The sequence below is a fragment of the Juglans microcarpa x Juglans regia genome, chromosome 8D (genome assembly GCF_004785595.1).
Source record: "Juglans microcarpa x Juglans regia isolate MS1-56 chromosome 8D, Jm3101_v1.0, whole genome shotgun sequence".
In the NCBI taxonomy this organism is placed as follows: domain Eukaryota; kingdom Viridiplantae; phylum Streptophyta; class Magnoliopsida; order Fagales; family Juglandaceae; genus Juglans; species Juglans microcarpa x Juglans regia.
In genome coordinates, this window is record NC_054608.1 from 23844919 (window position 1) to 23863236 (window position 18318).

General features: G+C 36.2%; 1 protein-coding gene across 1 annotated transcript; it reads left to right on the forward strand.

Annotated features, from left to right (window-relative positions):
* Positions 1-8227: 8227 nt before the first annotated feature.
* On the forward strand, positions 8228-8737 carry LOC121242327. The gene has a single exon (XM_041140206.1). It carries the CDS (start codon positions 8228-8230, stop codon positions 8735-8737), a length of 510 nt encoding a protein of 169 aa, XP_040996140.1.
* The last annotated feature ends 9581 nt before the right edge of the window (positions 8738-18318 follow it).

Sequence of the window (18318 nt, forward strand, 5' to 3'; positions counted from 1 at the left end):
AAACATATTTGGACTGTCAAAACTGTTATTTTATCCCCCAATTCATGTGAACATAACTCAAGAATACATCCTTAAGTCCACTGAGGACTTAAAAGAAGAAAAGTAGGGGAAGCGGAAGAGAAAGAGCCACCATGGGGCCACTGAATACCATCACGGTGCCTCTTAGAAACTTGAATACCATCCATTGAGGCCACTGAATCTTCAATCTCGACATCAACATTCTTTGGGAGCATACATGGATGAACTTTCACTTCAATCTCACATGCTTTTCATGAGAGATTGTGTATGAATTGTGAATACAATGGGAGCATTTATTCCCAGGGGCCTGAGTGCATGGATTGATGCAGCATCCCTGGTTGAAATGAGTAGGGATTCATGTGTCAAATCCGATTGAAAGATTGATATTAGTTATTTCCATTTTATTAATTGCTGCTTAATCACAATTCTCATTCACTAAATTGATACATAAAAGTAATTATTAAGTAATCTTAAAATTTAGACGAGGGTGATACCATAGATTTTTATTTTGAATGCATAATTAAATATAAAAATGCAATTATATATAAATATATATCAATATATGTGTTCATTTAGTTGGTCCATTGCTGTCCTTAAAGTGATCAAATGCATGTTTGTTTTTTTAAATATTTTTTTAAACCCCTTAAACATTTAAAAATAAATAAAAATCACAAACTCATTAAAAAATACTTCCTTAATCGATATTATTGGCGTGGGGAGAGTGATAAGCAAAAAAAAAAGGATAATTAGTGAGAATTGTCTGTAGCTACTCTCGGTAAGATTGGCATTTTCCTTAATCTAATCATGAGTGCTCAAAACCATGTAGATGGGTGCAAGTCGACTTACTAAACCAACTAATTCCATGCAGCTTTATTTAATTACTATATATATTCGCTTCTTAAGCCAATAATCCATCCTCGATCCGTCATTATTCCATTGAAGTTAATGGAATGAATTTCCAATGCTCACACTTCAGAAAAACTCAGAAGTCTACAGTTGATACTAGAATTTAATTAAAATAATCCAAATCGATGGAAATTAATTAAAGTTAAAAACCGTGTAGATGGGTGCATGTTACTTTGGAAATAAACTAATTACATGCAACTTTATTTAATTACTATATTCCCTTTTTTTGTGACTGTTGAGAACTGTCACAGAAAGTAATAATTGAATGTTCGAATGAAAACCTGACCGATTGACGTTCGAATGAGAGAAGTTGACATTCGTTGATTATAGTTCAAATGTATCATATTTACATTCGAACGTTTATGCGTCCGAACGTTAATTATAGTAAATGTTCGAATATCCGTTCGAACGTTAATGGACCAATGTTCAAACGTAATGGGGTTAACGTTCGGACATTATTTCGAATGTAAACGAAGTAGCTTTCGAATGCAAGTGGTACGTTCAGAGGTTTGTTTGAACGTTAATCGTTTAATCATTCGAATGTTTTGTTCGTTTGAGGGTCAGTACGTTCGAACGTAGATGTCTACGTTCGAATGTTACTCTACAATTTTATGTATTCACGCTCGAACGTTGGTTCGAATGTTTTTACTTTACATTTGAACGTACAGATCAAAAATACTAATTTCATAAAATTTAAAAGCATATCAATTGTATCATATTACATAACATCAATTAACAAATAACAATGTCTTATAAAATTTTAAAATTAGATATTAAAACTAGCCACCACTGCTGATAAAATTTATTTCTTTTTTTTTTCTTTGCCCACTGCGATTCTGTTGCAACGACATAACACGCTCCATTTGCACTATCATCTCCCGTTGCACTTGCTCTTGGACTTCACTGCGTATTCTTTCCTTCTAGTCTCTCTGTTGGTCCTACAAACATATCTCTAAATGAGACTGTCGTTCGAAGAGAGACTCTAACTCTTGCTGTCTCAACCTCATATACTCATTCTCAAGCCGTGCAGCTTCTAAATCTTTGGTAAGATTATTAATTTGTGAAGTCGATGAGGTTGAGAAGGATGAACATCTATGCTTGATAGATCGTCCCAAACCTCTTGCCATACTAGACCGCGGCCCGAGCACTTGCGTGAATATATCTATGTCACTAGGAGAGGATTCCCCAGAAGCCGACTGCATCTCCACCATTTTTTCCTGCAATTTGAAAGGTAATGATCGTTAATAAGTAACGTATTAAAAGAAATAGAAAAAAAAATTATTCACATGTTACGTAATTTATTTGACAAAATTAACATTGCTTACATAATTATCTGCAGTGACAAGATCCATCCATTCACTATGCTCATTAGTGTGAGCAACAACATAGACATGAATGAGGGAAAAGTTTTCAGGATCATCATATTTCTAACAAAGCGACATTGACAATTTTAAAAAGATAATGTTAGTACTTAAATAAAAGAATACCAGAAAAATAAATGAATTCTATAATTTTTTAAATACCATTTTTTCAGCAAGACGGTGGAATGATCTTGAACCGACACAATGGTGGATAGTCAAAGCGGATCTATTCTATGTATTTGTAGAACTCAAGTACTACAAAATATATTAAGAATGTTAATTGTAATATGTATACATATAATATATAGAACGAATATGAATGTAAATAATTAAAAGATATAAATGTAAAATACCTGATAATTTGGAGATGCGAAAAGATCACAACACTTTATCCAATCATCGAACTTCATCTGATGGAAAGGAGACTGCGCAGCCTCTTTCAACATCTCAAACTTCTTGAAGTAGTCATGACATCGTCCCTTGTGACGTCGGAATAGTGTAGCCATCAACTCATTCACGGTTCTCAAATCCTCGTTACGGCCAAAGTCGAGGTCGAATTCGTCCTAACAAGTGAATCAGGTAAAAAATATGATATATTAATCTAGGTGAAAAAAATATACTCTCAAAGTAAACTTACCAGCACACGACTTTGAATGTGCTCCTTAATCTCATTCGGAACATCTCGCCATGAGCGCACATAAAATGGAGCATAAGCTCGAACTACTGTGCCAATATAGGAAGAAAGCGTTACTGGACTATTATCCACTCCTCCAATGGAATTATCAGGAATGGTGATCTTGAGTTTTTCATGCCTTCTGTTTTTCTCAAGAGAGATGTCACGTGTATAGCCACGACCGCAACGTGAAGATGCATCAACTACATGATAGTAGATAGTATAATTATAGTTATATAGTTATTGAGACAAAAGTATTAACTATATAATTAATTATCAACAACAATATTTCCTTACTAGTAGGTGTCGACTGGTTGTTGTTTTCTTGTGTGTTAACTTGATCTTTAGGAGCGGATTCCTCGAGTGGGGAGTCCTCAATGTGTTCGGGACTTGGACATGGCGGAGGCACATTTCTTTGTTGTCATTTTGGCAGCATTCTTCAAAATAATTAATTATATCAAAGAAAATTAATTAGAAGAAATTATAAAAATTCAAGATATTTTATAGTCAATTATATGAATAAAATATTTAGTACTTTTATTCTTTATCTTCATATGTATTTTCTATGCTTGTTTCATAATCTCCCTCAATAACATCTTCATCATCATCATGCACCTCTTCTTCATCCTCCTTATCCACCTCCTGGCCGGATTCTGGTTCGTCTTCATCTTCTGACTCTTCTTCTTCTTCCTCCTCACTTATTTGAATTGAATGATCATTTAATACGGAAGGGTCGAGATGGACGGGTGGGACATCATCTCTACACAAGGGGAGCAACTCGAGTGCACCGAGGTCAACAAACAAGTTAATACCCTCTCCATCTTCCTGGTATGCCTATACAATCGAATTGTCATCTTCATCTCCACTATTCTCGTAATCTGCACTCGTTCTTGCTTCATATATATTTCGAGAGACAAATTTTTGTACGACTAGCCAAGTTATCTCTCGACTATCTTCATCAGCACTTTTAATTAGATCAATCAAGTAATAGACTTGGGTAGCTTGACAATCCAATACGAATGGATCATCTTTGTACCATTTAGATGCAGTATTGACACTCGTAAAGTGATTATCCCTATGTATCGAAACCCGACCACCGCCTAGATCCCACCAATCACATTTAAAGACATGTTACAGACCCACCCAGATATTTCAATCCGATAATATCACGTATGACACCATAATAGTCAATATCATCTGTTCCATGACTCTTCTCGACCAACACACCAGAGTTTTAACCCACCCATATATTTCAATCCGATAATATCACATTTGAACGTTGAATTATAACGTTCGAACGTACTACTTTTTAAATTTATTTATGCTTCAAGGTTCGGACGTGCATCCTTTACGTTCGCACGTAAAACCCATACGTTCGAACATACAACATAAACGTCCGAACTTACGTCATTTAAATTTATTTACTTCTTACGTTCGAATCTGTATGTTATATGTTCGCACATATGTGTTTTAAGTGCGAACGTAAAGTATACTCGTCCGAACATTTTATCTTAATGTTCGAACATTAAGTTTACTATGTTCGAACGTTAATGCAGGGTAGCTTAAAAATTAATACCAAAAATGCATAATTGTAAATAATTTTTTTTCCTTTTCTATTTTCAGGATATGGCTCATCCTCTACATACTAGGAAACAAGGGAGGGAATGAGCCACTCAGGACACTACTCTTATCGAGGCTCGTACTGTTATGGTAGAGCGAGAGGTCCTGATTAATGAGTTCGATAAACTCATATAGGAGCAGACAAACCTGAGAGATGTTTTCTTCAGTAGAGGCTGGAGAAATATCTGCACATTGAGGGGGAAGGTATACTCAATGGTTCAGGAGTTCAATATGGGGATGTGTGACATGCCTTAGGAAACATCCTCTCACACCGTGACTGTACGCAGTGTTTCCATTGACATTTCACCAGATGTCATCGCCGAGCACCTCGGGATTCGTCAAGGAGTTGAGACATCTACACACACTACACCTCGTGAGGATGTAGGCACTTCTGTATCATCTACTAGCCGCCCTGTAACACCCGGACCCAATCAAACTTTTTTTATTTTTTTATTGATTTTTTTATTTATTTATTTTGTTCATGTTATTTTGTTTTAATTCTTCACACGTAAAATATTTTTTTCCGCATGTTTATTTATTTATTTATTTTCTCTTTTTGTCTTTCTTTCCATCTATTTTTTTCGTCTTCACCCGTTAGTCTCCTTTTCGTCCACGACATGAACAGACACGCACGACTCTTCTCCGTCCGCATGCACGTTACTCTCTCATCTCTAGGGTTTTACTTGTGATCATCCTTTCATCTATATATTTGCACGATCTTCATCCTCAACGAAAACTGAGAGTTGCCGCTTCTCCTTTTTCACGCCTCAGCCTCAATCACCCACTGTAACCACTCGTTTTTGCCGCACCGTCGTAGCTGCGTCCTTGTATGTTTGCAGCAAACACCTTCACACCGCCATCTCCATCTCCAAGTAAAACCGAAGCAACCCACACAGCTGGCCCCTTGCACGACGAAAAACACTAGCCCGAAGCAGAACCGACCACTGCAAGCCTCCACCGGTAGCCACATGACGCTGCCGCCTATCGTTCCATAGCCTCTTCTGTAAGTTTTAGTTTCCTCTATTTTTGTATCAAAAAACATAGCAGCTTTCAGCCACCATAAACCGCTGCCATACCCTCCGCCAAGAGCTCCACCACGTTGTGACCCCACCTCACAAAAACCACCGCGGTTAGCACTACCGCAAGCCACCCTTCCAATGGAAAACCCAGCTGTGTTTTCCCCTATTTTTAGCCACCCGAAACAGAGGTCCACCGACTGCACCGCACTGCACCGCATCGCACCGCACCGCACCAGCCACTCCAAGCCATCGCCACCCACTTGGAAAAGGGTGCTAAACAGCCTCAGGCCACCTCAGGCCGTAGCACCCCCTCACGGTGAGTACCTCCCTCGGTAACTCCCTCCTTTCTCTCCGCCCTCTCTCGCGCTCACCTCTCCCTCTCTTTTTCTCTCTTCAATCTCATTATTTGCATGTTGATCCCGTACTTTAGGTTGGTTTAACCTAATGTTTTTGGGTCAGAAGTTTTATTTTTGGGTTTTTGTTTAAATGAGTTTGCTTTTAAGTGTCAATAAATATTATATTTGTATTTTAATAATATTGTTAATTAAAGGAAGTAAACCTATTTTTAAGAGAGGAGTTTTTCATGACTTATTTTATGGGAATTTTAGTAACTAATGTATTGTTTTTATTTATAAAATATTGTTGGTGTTTTAGATATTTTTAATATTAATTTTTATTGAGTTATATAATTATCATAATACTTATTCGATAAATTTTCTTATTCTGTATGAATTCGATTAAGTGGATATTGATGGTCGTAGAAAATGATGGTATTTTAAGGTTATAAAGATTTTTAGGTATTGAAGGATTAAAATAGGTTATTTTAGAAGTTTCAGATAAAATATCGAAATGTGTGATTAAATAGAAATTTACGAGAATTACGTGATTATTTTGTTGGGGACGATTAATTATTGTTCGACATTTTGAGGAAAATACCGAAAAAACTAAGAAGTCTAGGTAAGCGGGGTTCCTATGCTAGACTTTGCATAAAATAAAATGAGCTGAGGTCTTTTTTGGAAAATGTGCATGTTTTGTTATGAAAAGAAATCTGAAAATAACCTCAGATATTTGTTCTGCATTACTCATGAGATTCTGTTTAAGAAGAAATGATTTTCTGTCATGACTGGTGTAAACATGAGCTTATTTTTGACTTTCTGTTTCTAAACTTTGAAAAGTGAGCGAATGTGAAATTTGTGCATAAATATTGTAAATATGGTTTGGATCTGTTTTGATTACGAAGATAATATGATTTTGTTCAGTACTGTGTTTGGATAAGATGTGATCTCTGAAAACATTTGGCATGACTCTTTGATTCTGAATTTGATTTTGTTTCCGTTCTGTTCAGTACGGGCCTGCCACGGGTTATAATAGTGGATATGGCCTAACCACAGGTAATAATAGTGGATACGGTCCAACCACGGGTTATAATAGTGGATACGGCCCTGCCACGGGTTGTAATAGTGGTCTCTGTTTTGAGTGCACACCTTGGTGACAGAGTGATTTATGTTCTGCTTGGTTATCTGCAGATTGCACAACCCTACCACAGGGGTTATACATGGCTTCTATTATGATATTATGTTCTGATGATGATGATGATCATTTTATGCTATGCCAAAAAGGATATTTTTGAATGAAATTATTTCTAAATTTTCGCTCTGATATTTTGATAACATGTTTTGCTTCCGCGTTCTGAAAATGAAAATATTTTGTTATGCATTCTGATTTCTGTAAATGCTCATATTTACATACTAGTATATATCCTCTGCTTACTGAGTTGTTGATAACTCACCCCTTATCTCCATCAGATAACTTTGATGGTTCAGCTGGAGAACAAGAGTAGGAAGTTTTAGCAAGTTGTGATGATCGAAGTGGAATAAGTGCCTGAGGGTACAAGTGCTTATTTGAGAATCGTAGTTAGTAAACTGATTTTATTTTTCGGGTATTTTGATTCGATGAGTTAAGGATAATTTCGCGTTTTGGAGAATTTTTAAGTTATGTTGTTGAGATTTTTTTTATTGTCCCCATGGAGGAACTTAGATATTTGGATTGATTAAATGAATTAGCATTGTGTCAGATTTTCTGGATTTTTAGTTGTGTTATTTAAGTTGATTTTAGATATTAAGAGTTAACTCTCCAGACCTCTGGGATCGGGGCATTATAGTTGGTATTAGAGCCAGGTTTGAACTCTGCATACTATAAACCTTGGAGGTTTAGATATCTGTGGGTTTAGGAAGAAATTTTCAGAGTTGTGGTGCGGACATTTGTGGACTGTAGGAGGTGATCTTTATTGGTACTTAGGGTATTAGAAGTTTCAGGTGTTAGGCAAGATATCTTATGGAATTTGAAGGGTAGGATTTTTATAGATATTCTGAGTTGTTCATGTTGATTGAGGTTCGTTTCGGTTTTCTAGATCGCTTATAAGGCTTTTGGCAGGATGGAAGGTTTAGGGTCTGGAGTTATATAGAGTTACTACTATTGCTTGTACAATTTTTTTTTATACGTACTTATGTTTGTTTTACTATTACCATCATTTTCTTATTTTGTACAAACCCTTTATTCTTGTAATATTCTTTTTAATAATCCAAGTTATCAGGATGCCACCTCGTCGTCGAGAAAGAAGTGTGTCGGGTATGAATGTGACAAATGATGGATGGGGATGCACCATAGAACATTTTAATCGAATGCATCCTCCCACCTTCGATGGTCGGGGCGACGCAACCCTAGCAGAAGACTGGATCCAAGATATCGAGGAGATAATCCGCGTTATAAACTGCACGGATGAACAGAAGGTTCTATACTCTGCTTTCAAACTAACGAGAGAAGCAAAAAGATGGTGGAGTTCTGAAAGAACCATCAGAGAAGCGGAAGGGACGGAAATAGTCCGTTGGGTGCACTTCAAGCAGGTCTTTCTGGAACACTTTTTCCCAACCTTAGTTCTAGATGACAAGGCTATGGAGTTTGCTAATTTCGTACAGGGAGCTTTGACAGTACACCAGTACGCAGCTAGATTTATCGAGTTATCACGTTTTGCTGCATATTTGATCCCTGATGAGGAGAAGAAGGCTCGTAAGTTTGAACAAGGGCTGAATGAAAAGATTTATGAACTTTCAAATCCGGAACTTCTCAGAGTTGGTGAATAAGGCCACAGTTTTTGAGCGGAGTCTTCAAAGAGGTGCAGCACTGCTGGAACAGAGGAAGAGGACTGCGCCACAGGGGTCTCATTCTGTGATGGATCAAAGGCCATGGAAGAAGAGAAATGATGGGAGCAGCTCGGGGCAAAAGCAAGTGCAGGGATATCAATCAAATAACCCCTGCAAGTTTTGTAACCACGTACACACTTGGGAGTGTAGAAAGAAAAATGGACATGTTTTCGATGTGGAAAGACTGGCCATTTCATCAGAGAATGCCCATTACTGTCAGACGACAAGAATAAGTTCAAGACACCCCCAGGTCCCCGACAAACGACACGAGGAAACAATCAACGTCGAATGGGACCAGCTCAAGTACTGTTTTAATCATATAGCTTAGAATATTGAAGTTGGTTGAGAGTAGATTTTCTAAGGATTTGAAATTTGTGAATCAAGGTTAGTCAGGACTTACGCTTGGAACTTTTGATTATACTATATTGTTTTAGGAGTTCTCTGTTAGTTAGTTGTGATGAAAAAAAAAAATGTATGGACTGCTTAAATGTGGAGGTTAGTTCTTTTCTGATGTATGAGATTCAATGTTTTTAGGATTATAAGTTGTTAGAGTGAGCAGCAGAAGCGTGGTTTTGGTGAGTGATAATTTGAGAGTTATTTCGTTATTTATTGAGGTTTTATATTAGGTGGAGATTTTGGAATTTATTATTTGGTTGTTAATTGCATTATTGAGGTTTTAATTTTAGACTTGAAATGGCAGTGTGCGCGAACGTGTATGGCTAGGGAAAATATGGAAGAATACGATCGATAATATTGGAGGGTTAGAATTTGGAATATTAGGTTCGACAATTCCGGAACATTAATTAAGTTCGACTATATGACTGACTTTTGGGGTACGCATAGAGCGTTCGTACCGGATAAATATTTAGGCTTTACATGTGTTACAAGCAAATTTCGAGGACGAAATTTTTTAAGGTAGGAGAATGTAACACCCGGACCCAATCAAACTTTATTTATTTATTTGTTGATTTTGTTATTTATTTATTTTGTTCATGTTAATTTTTTTTAATTCTTCACACGTAAAATATTTTTTTCCACAAGTTTATTTATTTATTTATTTTCTTTTTTTGTCTTTCTTTCCGTCTATTTTTTTCGTCTTCACCTGTTAGTCTCCTTTTCGTCCATGACATGCACACACACGCACGACTCTTCTCCGTCCGCATGCACGTTACTCTCTCATCTCTAGGGTTTTATTTGTGGTCATCCTTTCATCTATATATTTGCACGTTCTTCATCCTCAACGAAAATTGAGAGTTGCCGCTTCTCCTTTTTCATGCCTCAGCCTCAATCACCCACCTGTAACCACTCGTTGCTGCTACACCGTCGTAGTTGCGTCCTTGTATGTTTGCAGCAAACACCTTCACACCACCACCTCCATCTCCACGTAAAATCAAAGCAACCCACACAGCTGGCCCCTTGCATGATGGAAAACACTAGCCCGAAGCAGAACCGACCACTGCAAGCCTCCACCGGCAGCCACACGACGCTGCCGCCTATCATCCCGTAGCCTCTTCTGCAAGTTTCGGTTTCCTCTATTTTTGTATCCAAAAATAGGGCAGCTTTCAGCCACCATAAACCGCTGCCATACCCTCCGCCGAGAGCTCCACCACGTTGTGACCCCACCTCACAAAAACCATTGCGGTTAGCACCACCGCGAGCCACCCTTCTCACGAAAAACCCAGCTGTGTTTTCCCCTGTTTTTGGCCACCCGAAATAGAGGTCCACCCACTGCACTGCACTGCGGTGCAGTGCACTAGCCACTCCAAGCCGTCGCCACCCGCTCGGAAAAGGGCGTTGAACACCCTCAGGCCACCTCAACCCGTAGCACCCCCTCATAGTGAGTACCTCCCTCGGTTACTCCCTCCTTTCTCTCTGCCCTCTCTCGCGCTCACCTCTCCCTCTCTTTTCGTCTCTTGCCCAGCCCAACTCGACGGTATCTCTGCCGCATTCCTACTCCTCAGCTGCGCCACCACGGACCCTTCAGCCAGCCCTGTCGCACCTCACCCCTCGACGCGTGCCTCGGTTTCCCTTGGGTAAGTTCCTGTCACCGCATGTGTTAATCCCGTTATTTACATGATTTACGTTATTTGCATAATCCCGTTATTTGCATGTTGATCCTGTACTTTATATATATATATATATATATATATATGGAAGGTTGGTTTAACCTAATGTTTTCGGGTGAGAAGTTTTATTTTTGGGGTTTATGTTTAAATGAGTTTTGCTTTTAAGTGTCAATAAATATTATATTTATATTTTAATAATATTGTTAATTAAAGGAAGTAAACCTATTTTTAAGAGAGGAGTTTTTCATGACTTATTTTATGGGAATTTTAGTAACTAATGTATTTTTTTTATTTATAAAATATTGTTGGTATTTTAGATATTTTGAATATTAATTTCTATTGAGTTATATAATTATCATAATACTTATTCGATAAATTTTTTTATTCGGTATGAATTCGATTAAGTAGTATTGATGGTCGTAGAAAATGATGGTATTTTAAGGTTATGAAGATTTATAGGTATTGAAGGATTAAAATAGGTTATTTTAGAAGTTTAGGATTAAATATCGAAATGTGTGATTAAATCGAAATTTACAAGAACTATGTGATTATTTTATAGTTGACGATTAATTATTGTTTGACATTTTGAGGAAAATACCGAAAAAGCTAACAAGTCCAGGTAAGCGGAGTTCCTATGCTAGACTTTGCATAAAATAAAATGAGCTGAGGTCCTTTTTGGAAAATGTGCATGTTTTGTTATGAAAAGAAATCTGAAAACATGTTCTGTTTAAGAAAAAATGATTTTCTGTCATGACTGGTGTAGACATGAGCTTATTTTTGACTTTCTGTTTTTGAACTTTGAAAAGAGAGCGAATATGAAATTTGTGCATAAATATTGTAAATATGGTTTGGATTTGTTTTGATTACGAAGATAATATGATTTTGTTCAGTACTGTGTTTGGATAAGATGTGATCTCTGAAAATATTTGGCATGACTCTTTGATTCTGAATTTGATTTTGTTTCTGTTCTGTTCAGTACGACCCTGCCACGGGTTATAATAGTGGATACGGCCCAACCACGGGTAATAATAGTGGATACGGCCCAACCACGGGTTACAATAGTGGATACGGCCCAACCACGAGTAATAATAGTGGATACGGTCCAACCACGGGTTATAATAGTGGATACGGCCCAGCCACGAATTATAGTAGTGGTCTCTGTTTTGGGTGCACACTTTGGTGACAGAGTGATTTATGTTCTGCTTGGTTAGCCGCAGATTGCACAACCCTACCACTGGGATTATACATGGCTTCTGTTCTGATATGATGTTCTGATGATGATGATGTTCATTTTATGCTATGCCAAAAAGGATATTTTTGAATGAAATTATTTCTAAATCTTCGCTCTGATATTTTGATAACATGTTTTGCTTCCGCACTCTGAAAATGAAAATGTTTTGTTATGCATTCTGATTTCTGTAAATGCTCATGTTTACATACTAGTATATGTCCTCTGCTTACTAAGTTGTTGATAACTCACCCCTTATCTCCATATATTTTTCGGATAACTTTGATGGTTCAGCTGGAGAACAAGAGTAGGAAGTTTTAGCAACTTGCGATGATCGGAGTGGAATAAGTGCCTGAGGGTACAAGTGCTTATTTGAGAGTCGTAGTTAGTAAACTGATTTTATTTTTCAGGTATTTTGAGTCGATGAGTTAAGGATAATTTCGGATTTTGGAGAATTTTTAAGTTATGTTATTGAGATTCTTTTTATTGTCCCCATGAAGGAACTTAGATATTTGGATTGATTAAATGAATTAGCATTGTTTCGGATTTTCTGGATTTTTAGTTGTGTTATTTAAGTTGATTTTAGATATTAGGAGTTAACTCTCTGGACCTCTGGGATCGGGGCGTTACACGGCCATTTGAGCCAACATCAGCTAGAGATGCAGACCAGTCAGAGGTCGAGGATACTAGCCTTGAGGCTCAGGATGATGACTGAGACGAGGATTTCTACATCATCACCAGGAGGGACCGCATGCAGATCGAGAGGAAGAACGCATTCAACCAAAACCATCTGTTACATTTCTTCCACATGTTGCACCTTATTGTTGCGACAAACGTGGATCTTGTGGCACATAAAACCACATTTAGTCGGCTTTGGGCACAGTTTTTTATACGAGTGGCACGTGGAGATCCCATAGACTTGCCACTATACATCTTTGAAAGGATCCGTTACGAGGCGAGCATCCTCTACATGGATAATCTCCCATACGGTGCCCTAATCAGCCGGCTATTACTTGCACAGGGAGTGCCAACCTAGCCAGAGGAGCCCCCTCGACATGACCACACATCGACGTAGCATTGGATAGGCTAGGAGACGTCAGCCACCCCTGTAGAGGATCTAGTTCCTCTGACACAGCCTGAGCCAGGTCATGTTTGGAGTAGTAGTCAGTAGTCGCTGAGTACATCTGCGGGAGATGCGCGACCTGCTTGGGTTGATGAGGGGATCTCACAGCTGACTGCGCATATTGATCCTAAGATCGATTGATCGCTCGTGGCTATAGAGGCATCTGTCTCCGGTATCGCCCTTCATGTAGGTATCCTCAACGACAAGGTTGATACCTTGACTGAGGAGGTACGAAGTTCGAATTTCGCGAATAACACTATCATCTGAGTGTTGTTTAAGAAATTCGATCAAATTTTGTATTTTGCTTTTATTATATGTAAAGAAAAATATTATTTAAAATTTCTATGGTTTTTCACTATTCAATTCTCAATCTTCTTTAATGTTATATTTTCTATCTTTAATTCTAAATCACTGCATTTCAAATATGTATAAACATAAATATATATTTATATATTACAAATTGTGTATATATAAATATATATAAGTCAATTATATAGACTTGTTCACAAATTATGCATTATAAAAACCACATAATTAGAGTCATATTTAATTTAAATTTACAATTAACGTTCGAATGTTATTAATTAACATTCGAATGTTGGTGCAAAACATTTTAAGTTCGAACGTTGGCGCCAAAATATTTCATGTTCGCACGTAAGTAGCCACAATATTCGAACGTATATGTGACGTTTGAACGTAAATTTCCCATACGTTGGAACGTAAAAAAAATCTCATCTGTCTTTAGTGATGGTTTCCATCACAGAAAAGGCTTTTTAGTGATGGTTTAGAGACTGTCACAATTTTCCAACCGTCACTATAAACAATTGTGTTGTAGTGTTAAAAAACACTTCCTTAATCGATATTATTGGCGTGGGGAGAGTGATAAGCAAAAAAGAAAGAAAATAATAATAATAATAATAATTAGTGAGAATTGTCTGTAGCTACTCTCGGTAAGATTGGCATTTTCCTTAATCTAATCATGAGTGCTCAAAACCATGTAGATGGGTGTAAGTCGACTTACTAAACCAACTAATTCCATGCAACTTTATTTAATTACTATATATATTCGCTTCTTAAGCCAACAATCCACCCTCGATCCGTCATTATTCCATTGAAGTTAATGGAATGAAATTCCAATGCTCACACGTCGGAAAAACTCAATAGTCTAAAGTTGATACTATAATTTAATTAAAATAATCCAAATCGATGGAAATTAATTAAAGTTCAAAACCGTGTGGATGGGTGCATGTGACTTTGGAAATAAACTAACTACATGCAACTTTATTTAATTACTATATTCTCTTGTTAAGCCAATCCATCCTTGATCCATCAATATTATATATTGGTGTGGTCTGAGTGGATTGATGCAATTGAAATGAGTAGGTATTGTGTAGAATCCAATTGAAAGTTTCATATTTAATTATTTCCTTTTTATATTTATTCATACTATTATTTCCCTCATACGCCACACCAGTTTCTGTGTTTCTTTTTTCGATTTCCTTTAAGGGTGAAAATGCAGATCTACAGCTTTCCAAGCTGTATTTTGCTATTTTCCTGTCTATCATTTACATTTTCTGTTATTTATTTTGTTTTTAGGTTAATAATGAAAAATAAAGTCTCTTAGACTTTGTCCATAGAATGAAAGTCCTCTCCTCCTCTAGAAAGTGAGGATTGAAATCTCTGCTTTAGGTAGAGTGTAATCTCTCAGATGGTTTGTCTGTAAAGAGTTCTAGAAGTTAAGACCATACCAGTCACAAAGGAATTTGTGTACTGGTGGACCCCCAATCATGAGTAGTTGGCTTGTAATCAGGGTTTTTTCCTGTATGTATCAGTCACAACTATAACTTTGCCTTCATGAATAAATGAAGTCTATTAAAGAAAAAAAAAAGAGTCCAAGAATATTACAGCTCCTTGCACGAGATCCATACTTTAAAATAATTATTGGATAATTCCAAAATTTAGACGAAGAGAGATAATACGCTATATTTATTTTGTATGCTTAATTAAATATAAACACACACACACACACATACATATATATATATATATACACACTATTATACAAGTTCATTTATGTTGGGGGTAAATATTCTAGGCCCATCCCAAGACTCTCACTAAGCCCAAATCATCATCAGGAAGCTAAGGGGGAGAAGAGAAAAGGGAGAAGGCTAGGAAAAAATAATAGAAGGAGAGAGGAAGAGGCGAAGGAAAAATAAGTGTTAGAGGGAAAATAAGGAGGTGGCGGGAAAAAGAGATGAAAAATGGAGAGAAAGCGAGTCAAACATACGAGGCAGGTGAAGCAACATAAAGTCGAATTCCTCAACTGCTAACAGGGCCTTAATGAAAAGGATGTTTCCAGACGACCATGGGGGAGGACGAGAATACAGAGGGGTCATCCTCAACTTGAGAATAAGAGTTCCAAGATACTTTCTCCAGAAAATAAGTCTCCGGCTTTCATTATACAAAGGGAAACAAAAAACCATGAGAGACTGTAAAATAATCATATTGTAGTGGATTTCTCCTCTAAACAACCAGGTATAGGCCCTGTGCCAAGCCACCTAAATTTGTGTGTCTTCATCTCTATTTATATTTCTTGTATTTATGTTTGATTCATTACTATGGATGTATGAACGGGCACCTTCATTGCTATAGATATCATCCCATTTTTCTAACTTAATCCTATCTTCTTTTTTTTTTTGGTTCTTACTTCCTACTCTTATCTTTTTCTTTCCTTCATTATTTTTTCTCTCATTTCTCTCTTTTTCCACGTTACTCTCATTCATTTCTTTCTCTTTTCTTCTATTTTTCCTCCTTTCTCCCCCTCCCCCTCCCCCTCCCCCTCCCCCTCCCCCTCCTTTATTTTTTGTCTTTTCTTTTGTCTTTCCCACTTTCTTCCCCCCTCCCCTCCTTTCTTTCTCTTTTCTTTTCTCTTTCTCTATCTTTACACTCTGTATTCTGTATTTTCTTTTTCCTCCTTTCTTCCTGGCCCTTCCCTAGCTTTATTTTCTTTTCTGTTTTCTTCCCCTTTCTTCCACTCTCACAACTTCTCTACTATTTTTCCTCTCTTTTTCTTCTTTCCCTCTTCCTCTCCCTTCTTTCCCTTTTCTTGACCTCTCCTTACTTTAAGATACATATGTATTCCATGATGACTTCCACACGTCCTGAATGAAAAAAAAAAAAAAAATTGCAATGCAAAATTTTTTGAAGGATATAAAATTTAAGTTGAATTCATGTTTGTCGGTCAATATTGTCCACTTTATATTTATGTGTGTGTATACATATTTGGTTAGAAGATTTTAGTGAAAATTTAGGAATGATAGACATTTTTCAAATGAGTTTTAGATATTCGTTTATCGAGGTTTGTACCATTTATTCAAGATCAAACTCCAATTATTATATAGATGATAAGAAGTATATACAAATAATAAGAATAATTTTACAAGATGGTCATAGGGGTGAGCACAGACTTAGTTGGAGTAGGATTCCCCTAAATTCTACTTGTGTAGGCTCCAATCCGACTCCGACTTGTCGGAGTGGAGTCAGATTTGAGCTTTCATCTTTGGGCTTCATTTTTTAGCTTAATATCTAGCCAGTTTAAAAAAGAATTTTTTGTGGACTTTCAAATATCTCACTTATTTTTACATTAGACTTATACTATAGTGTCTAATTACATGCTATCATACTATAATATTACATATTATTTTTAGTGTCTAATTAGATGTTATTATATGATATTAGTATCTAACTTATTTCTACACTAGACTTATTTTCTAGTGTCTAATTACATGTTATTATGTTTTAATAAATTGGTATTATGTGTTATTAGCTTATTATACTAGACTTATTAGTTGCCTCTATATTAGTGTCTAATTTATTTCTATACATGAGTTATAATATAGTGTCTAATCATATGTTATTGTACATTAGTATCATATGTTATTATATTAATGTCTAACTTATTTCTAACTTAATTATATACTAGACTTTCTAGTCTCTGATTTCATATTATTATACTTTAGTAAATTAGTATATGTGTTATTAACTTATTATACTGGACTTATTTGAATACTAGTGTCTAACTTATTCTTATACTTAATTATATATGGTAATAATACTATGATGTTTATGTATACTAAACTATCATTAGTCTATTTATATTATAGTATAAGTATATTATTTTATAATAATTAGCTCATACTAGTATATTATTGAATTTATAACTACATAACTATACTAATATATATGATAAATATATAGATAAATACATATTTTTATAATATAGGTAAAATATCTTAGTTGGATTTAGAGTCGGATCGTCGGAGTCGGAGTTGGGGCATAAAGTCAAAGTCAGTCTAACGACACCTCCGACTCCGACTCTAACTCTGACTCTGACTGAAAAATTAAAAGAAATTCGACTCCGACTCCATTTTTTCGAAGTTTAAGGGAGGCTAGAGTAGAGTCGAAGCAGAGCCAAATTTGGAGTTGAATTTTCGGATTTTTACACAGCCCTGATTGGTCAAATTCCTTAGAAAAAAGATAGAAAGACAACCCTAGCATTATAAAAAGGATTCAAAGAAAGATGATGAGAAACTTCTTGGTAACTTCCTATCTGCCAACTTTGCTACTCAATATTAGAGCTTTGGCCAGAAAACCATTGATTGGAGAACGTAAAGTCTCTGGTTTATTTTGGTTAGATGATTGTCTCTTTTTTTTTAAAAAAAAAAAAAATTATATTTTACTTTCTCATATTACTATTGGTTTTAGAGAATGATTTCTAAACTATCAATTAGCATTTATATATCTTCTATATATAAAAGTGGCTACCGGAAAAGCAATAGTATTTTTTTTGTTCAACTTTTTGTGACGGTTTTATCTCCGCGGCTTACTCATTTTTCACTTTTGTCTTTCTTCAGCAGCAGTAGCTCTCTCGATTTCTCTGCAATCGTTGTACAATTTGTTATGGTTCTAATAGCGAATGGAGAAGTAACCCTTGTGGATTCAGAAAGTGTAATAGAAATGGATAATGAATTGATTGTAATTGAATTATTATAAAAAGAGAACAGGGCATTTCGAGGTACCCTAAGCTCAAGTAGTATATGTATGG

Bases quoted from the DNA above. Each gene is read 5' to 3' on its own strand.
- LOC121242327 (XM_041140206.1), top strand. From the start codon at position 8,228: ATGAATGTGACAAATGATGGATGGGGATGCACCATAGAACATTTTAAT.